This window comes from Mustela nigripes, chromosome 11 (assembly GCF_022355385.1).
Source record: "Mustela nigripes isolate SB6536 chromosome 11, MUSNIG.SB6536, whole genome shotgun sequence".
NCBI lineage: Eukaryota > Metazoa > Chordata > Mammalia > Carnivora > Mustelidae > Mustela > Mustela nigripes.
The window spans coordinates 29201918-29219206 of NC_081567.1; the positions used below are offsets into that span (position 1 = coordinate 29201918).

At 52.2% G+C, this 17289-nt stretch overlaps 1 protein-coding gene across 3 annotated transcripts in view; it reads right to left on the bottom strand.

The window, feature by feature from the left end:
• Positions 1-17289, bottom strand: part of SNX29 (sorting nexin 29) — a 475893-nt gene that overhangs the window by 14413 nt on the left and 444191 nt on the right. Inside the window, exon 21 of one of the 3 annotated variants that reach the window (XM_059415298.1) lies at positions 16833-17212. The exons of the other annotated variants lie outside the window; for them this stretch is intronic. Within the exon in view, the coding sequence (XP_059271281.1) occupies positions 17167-17212 (46 nt within the window). The 3' untranslated portion in view covers positions 16833-17166. Of the gene's footprint in view, positions 1-16832; positions 17213-17289 lie in introns of those variants that run through there. 3 annotated transcript variants of the gene reach the window in all.

A 17289-nucleotide genomic window follows, 5' to 3' on the forward strand; every position in this document is an offset into this window, starting at 1 on the left:
CACCATCTGTTGAAGGGACTGTCTTTTTTTTCCCCCACTGCATGTTTTCTCATTTGCCAAAGATTAATTGACCATATAAGTGTGGGTTTCTTTGTGGGTTTTCTATGCATTGACCTGTGAGTCTACTTTTCATGCCAATACCATACCGTTTGGATCACCACAGCTTGGTCATATAACTTGAAGGCTGGAATTGTGATAATTCCAGTTTTGTTTTTCTTTTTCAAAATTGTTTTGGCTACTTGGGGTCCTTTGTGGCTCCATCCAAATTTTAGGATTTGTCTGTTCTACTTCTGTGCAAAACGTCGTTGTTATTTTGATAGGGACTATATTAAGTCTGTAGATTGCTTTGGGTTTTAACAATATTTATTCTTCCAATCCATGAGCATGGAATGTCTTTCTCTTTCTTAATGTCCTCTCCAACTTCTTCCAGCAGTGTTTCCTAGTTTTCAGAGTAAGTCTGTCGCCTCCTCAGTCAGCTTTAATCCTAGGTAACTTATTCTTTTTGGTGCCGCTGTAAATGGGATTGTTTTCTTTATTTTTCTTTTTGAAAATGAAGCTAATATGCTTCATGATTAGCATGTAGGAAAGCAACAGATTTCTGTCTGTTTTATATCCTGGAACCTTACAGAATTCATGTGTCTGTTCTAGCCATTTTTGGTGGAGTCTTTCAGGTTTTCTATAGTATTGTGTCATCTACAAATACAGGACACTTTATTTCTTCCTTACCAATCTGGATGCCTTTTATTTCTTTTGGCTGGCTGATAGCTGTGGCCAGGACTCACAGGACTATGTTGAATAGAAGTGATGAGTAAACATCCTTGTCTTGCTCCTGACCTCAGGAGGAAAGCTCCCGCTTTTGTCCCGCTGAGTAGGGTGTTAGCTGTGCATTTTTGATACTTGGCCTTCATTTTGATGAGGTGTGTTCCCTCTAGACCTACTGTGTTGAAGGTTTGTTTTTTTTTTTTTTAATCATGAATGGATGTTGTCCTCTGTCACGTGGTCTTTCCACATCTACTATGACGATCATGTGGCTTTTATGCTTTCTCTTATTGGTGTGACGGATCCTGTGGATGATGATTTGTAAACATTAAACCACCTTTGCATTCTAGGAATGAATCCCACTTGGGATTCTTTTTGGGGGGGTGGTATTATGGTATCTTTAGGTCTTAATTTTTCTTGAGAAGTTTGGTGGACTTCACCTGTGAAGCTATCCGGTCCTGGTCCTGGACTTTGGTTTTGGTTTGTTGGGGGGGTTTTGATAACTGACTCACTTTCACTGCTGGTTATTGGTCTGTACCAATTTTCTATTTCTTCTTGCTTCAGGCTGGGTAGATTATATGTTTCTAGGAATTTATGCATTTCATCTAGGCCACCCAACTTGTTGGCATATAATTTTTTTTAGGGAGAGCGAGCATGAACAGGGGAGGAGGAGGGAGGGAGAGAAAGTGAGGCAGACTCCATGCCAAGCACAGAGCCTGACGTGGGACTTGACCTTATGACCCTGAGAGAACATGACCTGAGCCAAGATTGAGACTTGGATATTTATCCACCTGAGCCACACAGGTGCCCCCAGGCATATAATTTTTCTTATGCTGACTGTATTTCTGTGGTGTTAATTTTTCCTCTTGCCTTTGTGATTTTGTTTTGTTTTGTTTTCATGAATCTGGCTGGAGGTTTATCAACTTCATTGGTCCCTTCGAAGAACCAGCTCTTCTGGTTTCATTGATGTGCTCTAATCTTTATTTCCTTCTGCGGGTTTGGGGTTTTCCTTTTCTAGGTCCTGTAAGTAAGGTTAGGTTGAGATTCTTTTTGCTTCTTGAGGTAGCCCTGTATTGCCATGAACTTCCCTCTTAGAGTGACTTTTGCTGTGTCTCAGAGATGTTGGACTGCTGTGTTTCCCTTTTCACTTCTTTCCATGTAATGTTTGATTTTGTCTTTGACTTCTTGATTGACCCATTCATTGCTGGGTAGTGTGTTACTTGTCCTTCCTGTACTTGAGGTCTTTCCAGACTTTTTCCTGGGCAGATTTCTAGTTTCATAGCATTGTGGTCAAAAGGTGCACAGTATGGCTTCAGTCTTTCTGAGCTTGTTTATACTTGTTTTATGGCCTAATATGGGATCTGTTTTGGAGACTCTTCCGTGTGCACTTGAAGAAAACGTGTAGTCTTCTGTTTTAGGAGGGAATGCTTTGACTGTGTCTGTTAAAGCCATCTGGTCCAGTGCGTCATTCAAAGCCACTGTTGCCTTCTTGATATTCTGCTTGGCTGATAGGTCTGTGGACATTACTGGAGTGTTGAAGACCCTAATGTTATTGTATTACTCTCCTTAATTAGTTCCTTTATGTTTGTTATTTACTTTTTTACATATTTGGGTGGTCCATGTTGGGCACATAAATATTTATAATTGTTATATCTTCTTGTTGGATTGTCCCTTTAATTACATGGCATTCTTTGTCTCTTCGGTATGGTCTTTGTTTTGAAGTCTGTTTTGTCCAATGGAAGTACCGGGACCCCAGCTTTCTTTTGACATCCGCCTGCATGAGAGAGGTTCCTCCACGTCCCCTCACGTTCGGTCTGCAGGTGTCTGTAGGTCTGCTGGGAGTCTCCTATAGACCCAGCATATAGATGGTCTATTTATTTTTTTTAATCCATTCTGTGTTTTGATCGGGATGCTGAATCCATTTACATTCAAAGTAATTATTGATAGTATACGTGTTTATTGCCATTTTGTTACTTGTTTTGTGGTTTTACAGTTTTTCTCTGATCCTTCTTTTGCTCTTTTTTGGCTTACCGGCTTTCTTTAGTGATATACTGGGATTCCTTTCTTCTTATTCTTTGTCCCTTACTGGTGTGTGATTTCCAATTAGCATGAGGCTTATCTCTACGTCTTCTGAATATATTAAGTTGATGGTTGCTTAAGTCTGAATCCATTCTTTATTCCTCTCCCACCACGTTTTAGGTGTGTTGTGTCCTATTTTACATCCTTTTATTGTGTGAGTCCCCGAACGGAGTTTTACAGATATACTTATTTTTACTGGGGTTGTGTTTCTGACTGTTTGTACTTATGGTCTTGCCTTTCCACGCAGAGAGCCCCCTCGAACACTTCTTGTATGGTTAGCTTAGTGGTTAGGAAATCCTTTAGCTTTGGTCTGAGACGCTCCTCCCTCCTTTTATTTTGAATGGTATAGTCTTGCTGGATAGAACATTCTTGGCTGCATACTTTCTTCCTTTCAGTACTTTGAATATATTGTGCCACTGTCTTCCGGGCCTGCAGACTTTCTGCTAAAAAATCTGGTGATAGCCCGAGGGGGTTTCCTCTGGCGTGTAACTGTCTCTTGTCTTGTTGCTTTTAAAAATCTCTAAAAACAAAAACAAAAAACACCAATTATCACTACTTTTCCCCTTTTCCCCATTTTAATTACTGTAGGTCCTGGTATGGACCTCCTACGGTTGATTTTGCTGGAGGATCTCTGAGCCTCCTGGATCTGGGTATTGGTTTCCTTCTCCGGATTTGGAAAGTTTTCAGCTCTCTTTTCTTCTTCTGGGATCACTATAATACAAATGTTATTCCATTTGATGAAGTCACAGAGTCCCGTAAGTCTATTCTCATTTTGCACACTTTTTTTTGCTCTCACCTCAGCTTGATGACTCGCCCTTCCTCTGTCCTCCAGGTCATTAAATCACTCCTCTAGCCCGCTGTTCATTCCATCTAGTGTATTTTTAATTTCGTGTTATCGTGTTATCCGTGACTGGTTCTTTTTCATCTCCTTGTTAAGCTGTCTTCTGCTGTTTCTGCAAGTCTGGTGAGTTCGTTTATGATCATTAAATTCTCCACGGACACATTATACTTGTATCCATTTTGCCTAGGTCTCCGGGCACAGAGAAAGACACCTGTTCTTTGCTTGAGGACATTTCTTCTCGTTTTGCTTACCTCGGTTTCTGTGTGCTAGGGAAGTCCGCTCCATCTCCTACTCCTGACAGTAATGGCCTCACGAAGAGGTCCTGTAGTGCCCTGCAGGGCAGTGTCCCCTGATCCCCAGAACCCGGCATTTCAGGCACTGTGTCCTGCGCATGCTCCCTCTACCCTGCTGCTTGTCCTTCCGTCACCCGTGGAGCGTCTCTTCGCCTGCTGTGGGCGATGCTGGGTCCCCGGGTGGGGCGTGTAGTTTCAACTACATGTGCCTTTGGCTTCCGCAGGGACTGGCCACCATGGCCGCCAGGAAAAGGCCCCGGCAAGACATGTGGGTGGGGAGGTTGTCAGCAAGGTCTGCTCTGGTCTTCTGGGGGAGGGGACCCCCAGAGTGGGGACTGAAGCAAGTGTGACTGTGGTGCTAGGGGCAGGACTTGGTGTGTAAGCAAGGTGGTAGTACCTGTTGGCATTGCACTGGTTCCAGCAGGTGACCCGGAGCTAATGCTGGGGGGTGGGGGAGCTCCTCTTTCCTCAAGGAGGCTCCCTGGGACAGGCTTTGAGGCAAGGAAGTCACTCTCCTTGCAGTGCCTCGCAGGCAGTTTGCAAACTGCTGCTTGTATGCTGAATCTCCATGGGCGTGGGTCCTGCTGTCTCCTTCAGGGTGGGGACTCGGGACTACCTCCCCAGTGGAGCTGAGCCTGCTGGTTTTAGAATGCCCGGCTTTAAGTCCCTCTGGTGTTAAGAAGGCAGGAGATTTGGCCCCTCCCACTTTGGAAGCCAAATGTTTCGGGAATCTGTCTTGTCTGGTGTGAGTTCTCACCCTTCCCTGCTGCTGTAGCCACTAACTCCGGAGAGCCGTGCCCCGTCCCCCTCCCCACCGCGGCTCTGCCCTTACCCTCTTCATGTGCCCTCTTCTCTGCCTGTGCCTGTGAAATTTGTTCTGCTGGTCTCCGGTTGCTGTCTGGATTACTCATGCTGATGGGAGAGCTGTCTGGTTCTATCCTTGGGACCGGGTGAGCTGAGGGGTCTCCCTTACTTCCTCTTCCCAGCCCCTCCAATACCTTTTCAAAGCTGGGGTTCTCTGCCCTGGGTATCCTTTAAACTCCCCAATGGGACTTAAAAAGCAGCAACCCTACTGCACCGGGCAGGGGTTGGCCTCTGTGCTTCTCAGACTCACGCCAGGCGATCCAGTGTGCAAGCCCGGGCTGAGGGCCAAAGAATTTAAAGCAACTGTATCACTTGTGGGCAATTCTGCAAATTTGAAGACCAGTTAAAAGGAGGCCTCTTCCATTAATCTCTGCGCTCGGAGGCGGGCATTCTGGTGGACTGGCCAAGTGGCTGGACATTTGATTGTATCAGACCTTCTGGAGAAACAATTTTATCTGATGTTTTAGAGCGGGGAGAGGAGAGAGAAAATCTAATTCCACAGCCACTGCGGAGCTTAACGTGGGTCTCAACCTCGCGGACGTGAGATCATGACCTGAGCCGCATTCAAGTGTGAGACACTAACAGACCAAGCCACCCGTGTGCCCCTAGGGAAATAGTTTTAAACCCTCCTTGGAGGAGGGCAGATCTGAGCACAGTCTGTGAAGGTTGGCAGCTGTGGGATCTGCATGGATGATAGTGAAGATTTTCTAGTATTTTCCTGGCAGATGTGTGTCCTGGTTTCACCATTCCAGACCAGGTCGGGCCTCATCCAAGACAGACGGCGACTATCAGAATATTTAAAAGTGCTGCTCCCCTCACTAGGACAGCATCTTCCTTATAAGCATGGCTCACTCAGCTCAAGATGAAGACAAGCTTAATCATTTTCCACGGCGCCCCAAACCTCTCTACCTCTAGGGTTCAACAGAAAACTTATTTCCCTTTCAATATCACAGGCTATCACAGGCAATTTGCAGTTTCTCGTGCGGCTTTCCCCCAAGCAATTCTTACAACGCTAACATTCAAATGAGAAGGGTCTCGTGCATAGAAAGACCGTAGTTCCATCCTCCTGCGGAAGTTAAATAAGGCCCAAGACACTCCCTTCTCTGTCTTCCTTTCTCTCCACTCTTCAGCATCAATATACTTTGTGAACTAAATTATTTTCTTCAATAGAAAACATAAAGTGGTGCAAGATAAAAAAGCGGGGAGAGAAAAATGTACGCAGTGAGTGTGCCCACCCCCACTCTCCAGGCAACCAGGATGATTTTCCGACATATCTTTCTAGGCCTCTCCATTGCACACAGAGCATTCCCACGAACACGGGCGTGCGCGCGTGCACACCCGTATAGTTTGCTTCCTCTACAAGTGGAAACTTACGCACGGTGCCGCATCTTGCTTTTTCCTCGTACAGATGGACCGTGGAGAGTTTTCCACACCCCCCAGGCAGGTCAGCGCCCCTGTTCTAGTCCAGGGACCAGACTCCTGAAGGGGCCAAGGGCACACATGCGGGGGCCAAGGGCACACATGCGGGGGCCAAGGGCACACATGCGGGGGCCAAGGGCACACATGCGGCTCAGCCCTCGCAGCATGCAGACAACACAGACCACACGAGGAAGTGCGTGGAGCTGTGTTCCAGCATGATTCACAGAAACAGGCAGTGGGTGGGATCTGGCCCGTGGACCCCAGGGGGCTGGCCTCTGTTGTATCTGCCCAGGGCTGCGGGATACCCAGACAGCACAGCCCGTGGGCCCAAAGCCTGTAGAGGGAGCAGACCGGGGCTTGCTGCTGCAGGAGTCGCTGACGGCACACAGAAATCCTCCTCCTGCTTATCCCCGAACCCGTCTTAAGCCAAATACTGGGACATATGCTCGCAGGTGACTCTCCCGCCCCCTCCAGCCACCGCCCCCCAAAACAGCATCCAGGATACTAAATGCCATGCCCTGGGACACATCAAGGAAGTTCAAGCAGCATTGTTGGTTCTTTTTTTTTTCTTTTTAAATTAACATACAGTGTATTTGTTTCAGGGGCACAGGTCTGTGCTTCGACAGCCTTACACAACACACAGCGCTCACCACAACACATGCCCCAGGCTCCCCATCCCTCCCTGCAGCAACCCTCTGTTTCTTGAGATTAAGAGCCTCTTAGGGTTTGTCTCCCTCTCCAGTTTTGTCTTCATTTTTTCCTTTCTTCCCCTCTGATCCTCTGCCTTGGTTCTTAAATTCTACCGATCAGTGAGACCATATGGTAACTGTCTTTCTGATTGACTTATTTCCCTTGGTTTCCTTTTAGAGATGTGGGTGGGGGTCAAGAACTCTGTAGCTGCAGAAGGGAGCGGGTGGCAGAGGCACAGGCCTTAGGGCTGGGGTCCAGGAGCAAAGAGCTAAGCCCTGCTCCCGTCCCTTCTGGCTGTGTGGGGTCTAGAAGACACCAACACGAAGCAGCGTGCGGGGGCCTGGCACATAGACATTCGAATGGCAAATACGATGATGCAGATCGTTAAGTGATGGTTTCTTGGGGACAGAACAGATGGAAAATCCTGGGGTAGAATTTTGACCTTGTTTTTAACATAAAGCCAAATGCTGTAATTAATACCCAACTCCAAGTGAGGCTGTAAGTTCTAGGACTTCCCATGATCGCTCGCCCCTCTGGGCCCGTCTCTCCTTCCCCTATCCTCTCTCTGCTCCATGTTGGAACAGCTGCCCAGGGGCCCTTACGTGGTCCACTTCCCTCCTTCGGGGACGTCTGTCCTGTCCCCCTGCCTACAGTTAGAAGCACCTGTTCAATTTTCTGCCATCCCCGACCCCCGGTCAAAGCAAACCTCCAGGAGAGTAGGGCCGCCCCTGTCCTACTGCCTGGGGAGCCTCCTGAAGGCACACAGGTCAGAGGTTAGACGAACGGCACGCACCTGTCCCCATCCCCTAGGAGCCGGACCGTGACAATGTGGGCCAGAAGTGCCTCACCTGCCCCAGAGACGCAGAGCAATGAGGAACCAGGCCCAAGGCCGTAGGGGAAGACGACAAGGGACAGGAGTGTCACGGGAGTAAGACCACTGCTGGAGACAAATCTCGGCCCTGGACAGGCGAACCCCCCCCCCCCCACCCAGTCTTCAGGCACTTCTTCAGTTCACTCGTGGGAGAGAAGCAAATTTGAGCCGAGGCCCTGCAGTGCGGCTGGTACCCAGCCTCGTCCTCGGACCTTGCCTCACTGAGGAAGTGGGAGACAGCAAAGGGCCTGCTCTTCCATGGAGTGACGGAGGGACCTGGGCCAGGCTCCTCAGCCTACTGTGCCTTCTTCTGAGAGCAGGCTCTGACCCTTTAAGGTAGGAAAGGAATCAGCCCATTTTATAGATGAGAAGATGGTGGGTCCGCGAGGACCCACCACAGCATGTAGCAGAGCTGAAACTGACGCCCGCGTCCGTCTGGGTCAGCTCCTTTGCTCCCCACTCGGTCTTCCCTGTTCAGACCATTCCTCTGGCAGCACCAAGGTCACGGAGCTAGCCAAACACGGCTCCAGGACGAGCAGCCACCACCCTGGGTCCAGATCCCAGACCCGACACCTGCTGAGGGACCCCAGTGCAAGCCACCCCTGCAACCAGGGCTTCCGGTTCCTCATTTCACAGATGGGGCCTCCATGAGAGCAAGCAGAGCAGCTGGCCCCGTGAGCAGCCAGGACAGGTGCATGCTAGCCTCACTGTCCCGTCCAGCAGCAGCCCCCAGCCCCACTTCTGCACGCTCAGTGCAGGAACCCCGACCCCAGTGGACATTCTAGGTCAGGCATGAAAGGAGTGGATTTCTCTGTGCCCAGGTGTCCCTGCCCGCACCGCCCCCCCCAACCCCACAGAGCAGGCAGAACACGGTACAACCATGATGCTACTTTGAGCCCTGATGCAACATGACAGGCCTCCCCGCCGCTGGGGCGGCCCTTGGGCAGCAGCTAAAACGGGCAGGCCTAGACTCTGCGGGCACGAGGTCGGCTTGGGAATCTCGGCTGGTCATTTCCTCTATGGGTCCACAACCGAGCGTCCAACAGAAACAACAGTAGCTGCCTCCCCGGGTTGGGGACCAGAGCAGTCCTATCACGTGGTTCCCCTGGTTTCACAGATCAGGGTGGAGGGCCCTTGCTAACTGGCAGCCAGGGGGACCACGATCGCTGCTGGAATGACTTGGAGAGAACCACACCTGCGGTCCGTCTTCAGCCCCAACCCCGCTCCCACAGAAGAGGTGGCCCGAGCCTGGGCTCCAAGAGCGTGCAGGCTGCTGTCCCCTCTGGGCTGAGCAGAAAGGGGCGGCACAGCAGTGGCGGCAGCAGGGAAGGTGCAGCCAGGCCTGGCCCATGTCTCCCGCAGCAGGCCCCCGAGGGAGAAGCGTTCTGCGCGCTTGGTCCACATGGCTGAGGGGAAGCCGCCTCCTCCAGGGAGTCCGCCAGACTGGTGCACCAGCCCACACGTAGCCCTTTCCTCTCACCTACCACAAGCCCCTGCCCCTGCTCCTGGTGGGGCTCTGGGGAGGGTCCCGGAGCTCCCAAGCGTAGCATACCCGTTTTGGAGGTGAGGAACTGAGGCTCAGGGTGGGCACATGGGGCTCTGTCTCCCTCCTGCAAAGGCCAGCCTTCCCTTTAGCCTGGAGCCGTCTTTCCTGCAGCTGCCTGGTCTCAGCCAAGCCTAGGGCTCTCTGCCTGACACCAGGGGGCCTAGGGGAGCACAACACCTGTGGCAGAAGGTGCCTGGGGTTTGGCTGGGGGAAGGATGTTTCATGGGGTCATGCGGTCCCCGAGAGCCGGTGCTGGTGGCACCACCTCGCCTTACTGACACCACTGCCGCCCTTCTAGAACCAAGGGTACCGATCTGACAAGGACAGGAGGACTCCAGGCTGAGGCCGACCAAGCTCCTTGCAGAGGTGACCCAAGATGAGGCAGCCGCGTGGCAGGAGCTGTGTGTGGCCCTCGTGCTACGCTTCCAACACTCCAGGAGGCATCTGCTGGAGGCTGCCACCTCCTGCAGAGGGTCAGAGATGGCCCCTGCATGGGTCCTGGGCAGCAAGAGCTGTGGGCCATGGTCAGAGAGGACCGAGGAAGTGAGGAAGGTTCCCAGAGCCCCGAGCAGGCGGTCAGCATCCTGTTCCAGGAGAGGCTCTCAGAGGGTGAGCACGTACCCTGGGGCTCCACAACGCCGGAAAGGGCCACCTACTTGCAGACAGTCCCTTCCACACGTCGCCGCCTTGTGGACGGACTTCAGAGGCTGTTTCCTGGCCCAAGTGCCTCCCTCTCCGTTCGTCGGCCCTCCTGCCTGGCACACACCCTCCCAGGGCTTCAACCCTGGGAGTCATCTCGGATCTCCTGACTCCCTCCTCCGTTCCCTCTGCTGCTCCTTCTTGGGGACCAACTTCTACAAGGAGGGTAGATGAGCCTCTGTGCCCTTCTCTGTCCTCACACCCCAGGCACCTGGCCCAGGCTCCCGGCCTTAAGAGCAGCCAACACGTGGGGACTGGGACTGGCCCAGTCCCAGCCCAGACCTCCAGCCCCAAGGCCAGGCTCTTCGGCTCAGGGCCCCTCCCGCTTTCTGCCGGGATGTGTGACCAGCAGCTCCGCGGCAGCATATCCAAGACCACCGCTGGCTTCCCCAACTGCCCTGGGCCGTGCCCCCTGTATAAATGGTAACCGTCTCATTCCTGTTCCTCACCCCGACCCCCAGGGCACCATCCCGACTCGTCCCTGTCCACGCCCACGTGGACTCTGCGGCGCACCCTGCCCGCGTGACACCCAGGTGCATCTGGAATCAGACCCGACCCGCACCGACCCGGCCCGCTCTCCTCCTCCTCAGACCGCACCGTCCTCCACCCGCCCCCCTGCTTCCTTCCCAGGCCCTGACCCTCCAACACAGCTCTTCCCTGTGATGGTGGCAGCCGCAGTCTTCCCTTGGCTACAGTGCCCTCTGGGACAGGGCCATTCTCCCTGCCGCCCCCACCGACTTCCCCCCCCCCGCTCTGCCCCCCCCCCCCCCCCCCGCCCCCGCTGCCTCGGCTCTACTGGCTTCCTGCTCTTTCTCCAGTGGGCTGAGCCAGCTCTGCCTCCGGACCTTTGCACTTGCTGCTTCTACTCTCTGACACATCCCTCGGGTCTCCACACACTGTGCCACCCTATCCCGGTGGTGTTTCCCAGGCATCAACCACCGCTGCCTGGGCCCTCCCCCTACACCCCCCCCCCAAGGGTATCATTTGCTCTTTCATTTTTCTCCACAGCAACCACCGTCTGCCATGCACACATTTACTTGCTCGTTTAATGTCTGTCTCCTCCAGCAGAACGTCCAGAAGGCACAGACTCTATTCACCGCTGAATAAATGCAACCACCATCCGAGATGGTGCACAGCACGTGCCTGCTGCGGGTGGGCGGAGGGACTGAGGACTGTTCCTCTGTCCCGCCCCAGGTGACGCCGCGGTGCCTGATCACACTTTTTCGTGTTTAGACTCATTTTAATCTCTTTATTTTTATGTATTTTGAAAGCAATCCTAATCAGTTATATTTAAAATTTCCTTTAAAAAATGTACATGCGTAGAAGGTAGGTGCTTAAATGTCTCTAATTTCCTCATTGTGTTTTTAGTTTTCCAGTCACAACAGCTTTAATTGCAGTGGTTCTGTGTGGAGGAAGAAATAAAGACTCTCTGTTCTAGCTGTTTATAACGATCAGTCTGTACTGTGTTATGCTGCTTGGGCTGAACGAAGCGTGGAGGGGCACAGCATTTGTCTGTCCGCTGTAGTGCTGAGCACCTACTCTGTGCCCAGCGGCTCCAGATTCCCTGCGGCCTTCCCCACTGCCACGCTGTGGGCCTGTGGGATGAGCTCCTTTCTCTGCCAGAAGAACTAGCAGGCGCAGAGCAGAGAACATCTCATCCCTGAGCTAGAAGACAGACGGGGAACCCGAACCCAGAGATTTCCTGCTCCCCACAGTGCACACTGAGTGGATATCCCCACCAAAGCTGAGGTCCTGCCCTTCGTTGGCCAGACTCCTCCAAACACCCGGGATGCTCAGGCTCCCCGAGACTCCTCCCTTTCGCAGACCTCCCACCTCTGCTTCCAGGCAACCCGAGTCCGGAGAGCCGAACCCGAGGAGCCCCGTATCCTGCTGAGACAGCAGGAAGCGGGAGGGGACAGCCCGGCGGAGTGGCCAAGGACCTGCCTGGCTCAGCGGACAGCGGGCTCCCTGCCAGCTGCAGGCCATACAGAGCGGGGGCCCCACGTCCAATGAGGACACCTGCCAAAGAGCCCTGTGTGCCGACTGGAGAAAAGAGCTTACCCTTCTCTGGGCGCGGGGCTCATGGCTTGCGCTCTGTGATGCTGGCTGTCCCAGGGGACCAGCCCACAAGACCCCCTCCCCCGTGGTGTCAGCGAGAGGCAGACAGAGCCCTTCACTCACGGCGGCTCTTATCCCCCAAACAAGCCTCCAGGCTGAGCTGCAAGTTCCCTAGGGCCACAGGCTGCTGGTTTTGTTTTTCCAGAGACGGTGCCTGCAAGGTGAGAGGTGGCGCAAGTGTTTTTTTTTAAATGAAGGAATGAACCTCAAAAGCAGGGAACCACATTTTCACTCTGGCACCCTTGGCACGGCTGTACTAATACACAAGAGAAAAAGACTTTAAATCAAAAAAAGTTACAACAGACAAAGAAGAATGTTATATATTAAGGAAAGGTTGAATACAGCAGAAAGATCGGACAATTATAAGCATTCACCTGCCACTAACTGTCCATCAAAATGTACGATGCAAACACGGACAGAACTGAAAGGAGGAACGGTTCTGGGATGACAGTGAAGCCTGAGCTACCTGATCCCAATACCGCCCAGAACCAGCAGACAGAGGTACGGGAATCGAGACCTAACAAACCAGACACGCGCAGAACACTCCACCCAACGACAGTGTGCGCATGACTGTCATGTGCCCAGGGGACACCTTCCAGGATAGGCCATGTGTCAGGCCACAAAACAGGTCTCAACAAATTTAAAAAAAAGTATCTTCTCTGATTACAACAGGATGAAGCTAGAAATCATTATCAGAAGGAAAGCTGGGAAATTCACCTCTTTGTGGAAATTAACATCACTCTTCAACAACCAACAGATCAAAGAAGAAATCGCAGGGGAAATTAGAAAATACTTCACGCCGAACGAAAATGAACACACGCCAGATGAAAACCAATGGGATCCAGTGAAACCAGTGCTAAGGGGGACATTTCTAGCTGTAAATGCTTACCTGAAGAAAAATCTAAAGTCAACGACCTAACTTTATACCGTAAGGAGCTACAAAACGAACAAACTGAACCCAACGCGAGCGGGGGGAAGGACATGAGAGAGAGGAGAGAGAAAACAGAACAGAAAAGCAGGAGAGCGAATGAATGGAACCAGAAACCGGCTCTCTGAAAAGCTGAGCAGATGGATGAACCTTTGGCTTGATGGTCTAAGGAATGCAAGACTCAAATTATTAAAATCAGAAGTGAAAATGGGGATGTTATTACAGAATCTACAGAAATGAGAAAGGATCACGAGGACGTGATGAACGAGAGGACACCGTAAGTTGGGTGACCTTCATGAGAAGGACCAGTGCTTACAAACCCCAAACCTACCAAGACTGAATCCAAGACACAGAAAATCTCAGGAGGCTTGTAACTAGTAAGGGGCCTGAATCTGGGATCAAAAGTCTTCGGACAGAAGAAAGGCCTGGACCCGATGGCCTCACTGGTGAATCCTGCCAAACATTTACAGAAGTCATGACCATCCTTCTCAAACTTTTCCCAAAAATCCGAGGAGGGAATACTTCCTGACTCCTTCTATGAGGTCAACATTGCCCTGATACCAGGCCAAAGACACTACAAGAAAACTATAAACCCCAAATCCCTGATGGACACAGGTGTCAAATCCCCCAGCAAAATTCTGGAAAACCAAATTCAAGAGCGGATTAAAAGGATCATACACGGTGACCAAGTGGGATTTACTCCTGGACTGCAAGCATGGTTCAACATGTAAAAGTTACTCAGGGTCACGTTGCCAGAGTGAAAGGGGGCGGCGGGGACAGATCCTCTCAAGGGATGCAGAAAAAGGACTCAACCAAATTCAACACTTTTACCATAAAAACACCCTCGCACCCCTGGCTTCTGGAGCATGACCCTGGGCCTGGCCACGAGGCAGGCACCTTGCAGCATGTGTCCCTCTTAATCCTCCTGGCAACCCCAAAAGGGGGGAACGACATTGTACCCATTTGATAGAGGAGGTAACTGAGACCCAGAGTAAGGTCCCCAGGTTCACACCCCTGCTAAGCAACAGAACCAGGACTTGGACCATGCCTGGACCCACACCCACGAGGTAGACAACAGTAATCACAGAAGCGGCCACCGAGACGGGAGGGAGTGTGTATCACGTTCCCCGCGGGCCAGGCACTGGTCTCAGGGCAATCCTCACTGCCACCCAACAAGGCGTTTGCTACCGTAAACTGCACGTGACAGACCAGGAATCCGAGTCTGGAAGAGATGAAGTAATTTGTTCAAGGTCTGATGGCTAGTAAGGGTTCCCAGGCCCGTGGTCACGGACCGATACTGTCTGCCAAGGTGGGAACCAATCTCTGTCTTAATCTCCAGTCTGAATCACAAAGCTGTCCTTCCCCACACTGACGGCACAGGAGGACGTGGTCGCGACCTGCGTAGTGCAGAGGTTGTTGGCAAGCTTTCTCCGTTAAGAGCCACACGGTTAATATTTTAGGTTTTAAGGGTCATATAGGCTCAGCAGCTAGCAAACTCTGCTGTTGCAAAGTGAAAGTGTAACGGATGGGTATGGCTGTGTTCCAATTAAACTTTATTTAAATAAGGAGCAAGCCAGGTCTGCCACCCAGGCTGTAATCTGTGGATTTCCTACTTTAGACAATAATGGGGCCACTTTTGAACCGTCCAGTCGCTTTTATTTGGAGGCTACAAGCTGGGAAAGGGCCAGTCTGGGCTCAGAGAACAGAAGGAAGCAGCCTGATCTTTGCTTTATGTATGGACTCTAGAGGAAAGGGGCTCCTCAGTCTGTTTCAAACGAGCTTCTCCAAAAATCCCCTGCTGGCAAAGGCCCTCGTCACCTGCTCCAACTGGGAACTGAGCACTGCTCTTTCAAAACAGTCTCCAGGAGGGCAAGGTCTCGCTCAAGGTCGTAGATGAGTCCATGAGCCCCGGCAGGGAAGGTCCCCGTGGGAAGAAGCCAGCCAGGGCGGGGTGGGAAGGGGACGGTGTGTACAGTGGGTTGACCCCCCGCATGCAGGGGGAGTCCCCTCCTTAGGAGGCTACAGGTCGTCCATGTTTAAAGGGATCCGCGTGGCAAGCCAGTTACTCAGTGGAACTCCATGAAGCCACCTGAAAGCAGGGGACACCTCCTTGTCATCTCCCCCTTCTTCTGCTGCTCATTTTTATTTCTCTGAAGGCTACGGAGCATCTGCACTTAGGAACTCTTGCGGGGAGTGGGGGAGAGTGCGCCTGGGCCCCGGAGTCTCTGAGCTGGCTACTGAAACCCACTTTGGATGCTTTCTAGCTGTGTGAGCTTGGGCAAGCAGCTCACCTCCTCTGAGCTTCTGTCTCATCTGTAAATAATACCCACAGAAGTGGGCAGTGGGGATATCTAACAGCTGTTGACTGATGGGCCAGGGACCGTCTGGACATGTCAGCACCAGGATTATTCCCTGAAGAACCATCTGTTGTGACCTTCCCCACGGTCTGGATTTCTGAGCCCGACGGACACCCCTTGCTACAGCTAATCCTTGGGACTCGTGCAGCTCTGAAATTCTTCACAAGGAATGCAGATGGGTTCCTTGCCGCCCTTCCCTCTGAAGCTGTGGGCATCCCACCAAGGAGGACCTGCTGCATTCCCCGGCGTGAGACCCTGGCCTGGAGAAGAGCTGGAGCTCTGGAATCTGGGCTCTGCCACTCCTCAGCTGTGTGACCCAGAGTGAGTCAATGCACCTCTCTGGGCTTGGTTTTCTGGGCACCATTGGAAGGCTGGTGAGTGAAGATCATTATAGACAGGGCTCTCTTAAGAGCTGTGGGGACAAATCAATGGGCTCTCTCATGAGCCACCGACCCCGGGATCTGACACAGAATGAGGAATGGCAACGGATGAAACAGAGCCCGCGGAATGACGGAATCCCTTAATGGAATATCCCGGGACTGAGTTCTGTGCCACAGAACTCCCCACATAAAAAGTCCGTCGAGGACCCTGAGAGGAACTCAGCCTCTTCAAACAAGACGAGGCACCGCCTCCACGGTGACCACTCTCCCAGTCTTTACAGTGTCTTCAGCTCATAAATGCTTCTTTTCAGCTTAACCTCGCTTGTGTGAGTTTCTGAGATTCTGCAAACCACCGTCCCTGGTGACCATCAGTGACTCTGATGGGTAGCACTCTGCGTGCCTCTCAGGGGCCCTGATGGCTTACTAGGTGCCTTTGCCCCAAAGTTTGCCATCTAGCTAATAACTTATTTTCTAGAACAGCGGGAAAAGGAGAGTGCTTACAAGTGTGGACTTTCACCAGGGAAACCTGGGACCACGACCTTTCTGGGCTCAAAGGCTGTCCCTGCAACACCATGCCTTCCAACAGCGGGAGTGCAGGGCTCAGCCCGAGTTCCACCACCAGCTGTTGGACCCACCAGCTCTGCCACCTTGGGCAAGTCCTCCCCTCCGTCTGGGCCCCAAGTTCTCCAGGAAGTGGGAGCACAGACACGTCCCCCCCTCTCTCAGAGCTGCCGACTCAGTGGGCTCCGTGTCTAAATGCTAGTGGAAAGGCCTGATACACAGAAGGAGCCCAGGTGCCATGGGCCATGGGTGAATCTAAAACAGTGGCTTAGGTTAGGGAACCATCTGGAAGGGGACAGTACTGCGGGACTGAAGTGAACTGGGGATCAGGTCTAGCTCTGCTTTACTGATTTGAGAGAAAAATTAAAGGAAAAGAAAACCAAAGTGGAATTGCAAACTTTTTTCAGATAAGCGAAGTCTCCTTAAATGGGTCAGAAAACATCCCATCAGGGGTCATCCCTGTCGGGGAATCCACGGAAAATAGCTGTGGTTCGGGACAGTAAGCATTCACCGGGCACTCACCGGGCACTCACCGGGCACTCACCGGGCGTCCAACATTTCCCAGCGCTGGGCCTGACGCAGGGATCAAAGGGGAGGAGGCAGGTTCCTGGCCCCTGGACAGTCACATTCGGGGGAGCGGGAAACACACATCCACGTCAGTCAGCACGGGGCCCTGGCTTCCGTCACGGAGGGACGCGCGGAGGGTGATGGGAATCCAGACAGGACGCACGTCCCCATCTGAGGCCAGTGGTCATGGGCCGTCAGGAGCCAAAGGAGACGCCGTGAGTCCAGAGACACAGCCAAGGTCTGCACACAGGAGGGGGTTAAAAACAAAGACTTTGGGGTCATGGCCCGTCCCCACGCCCCCAATCACATGATCTTGG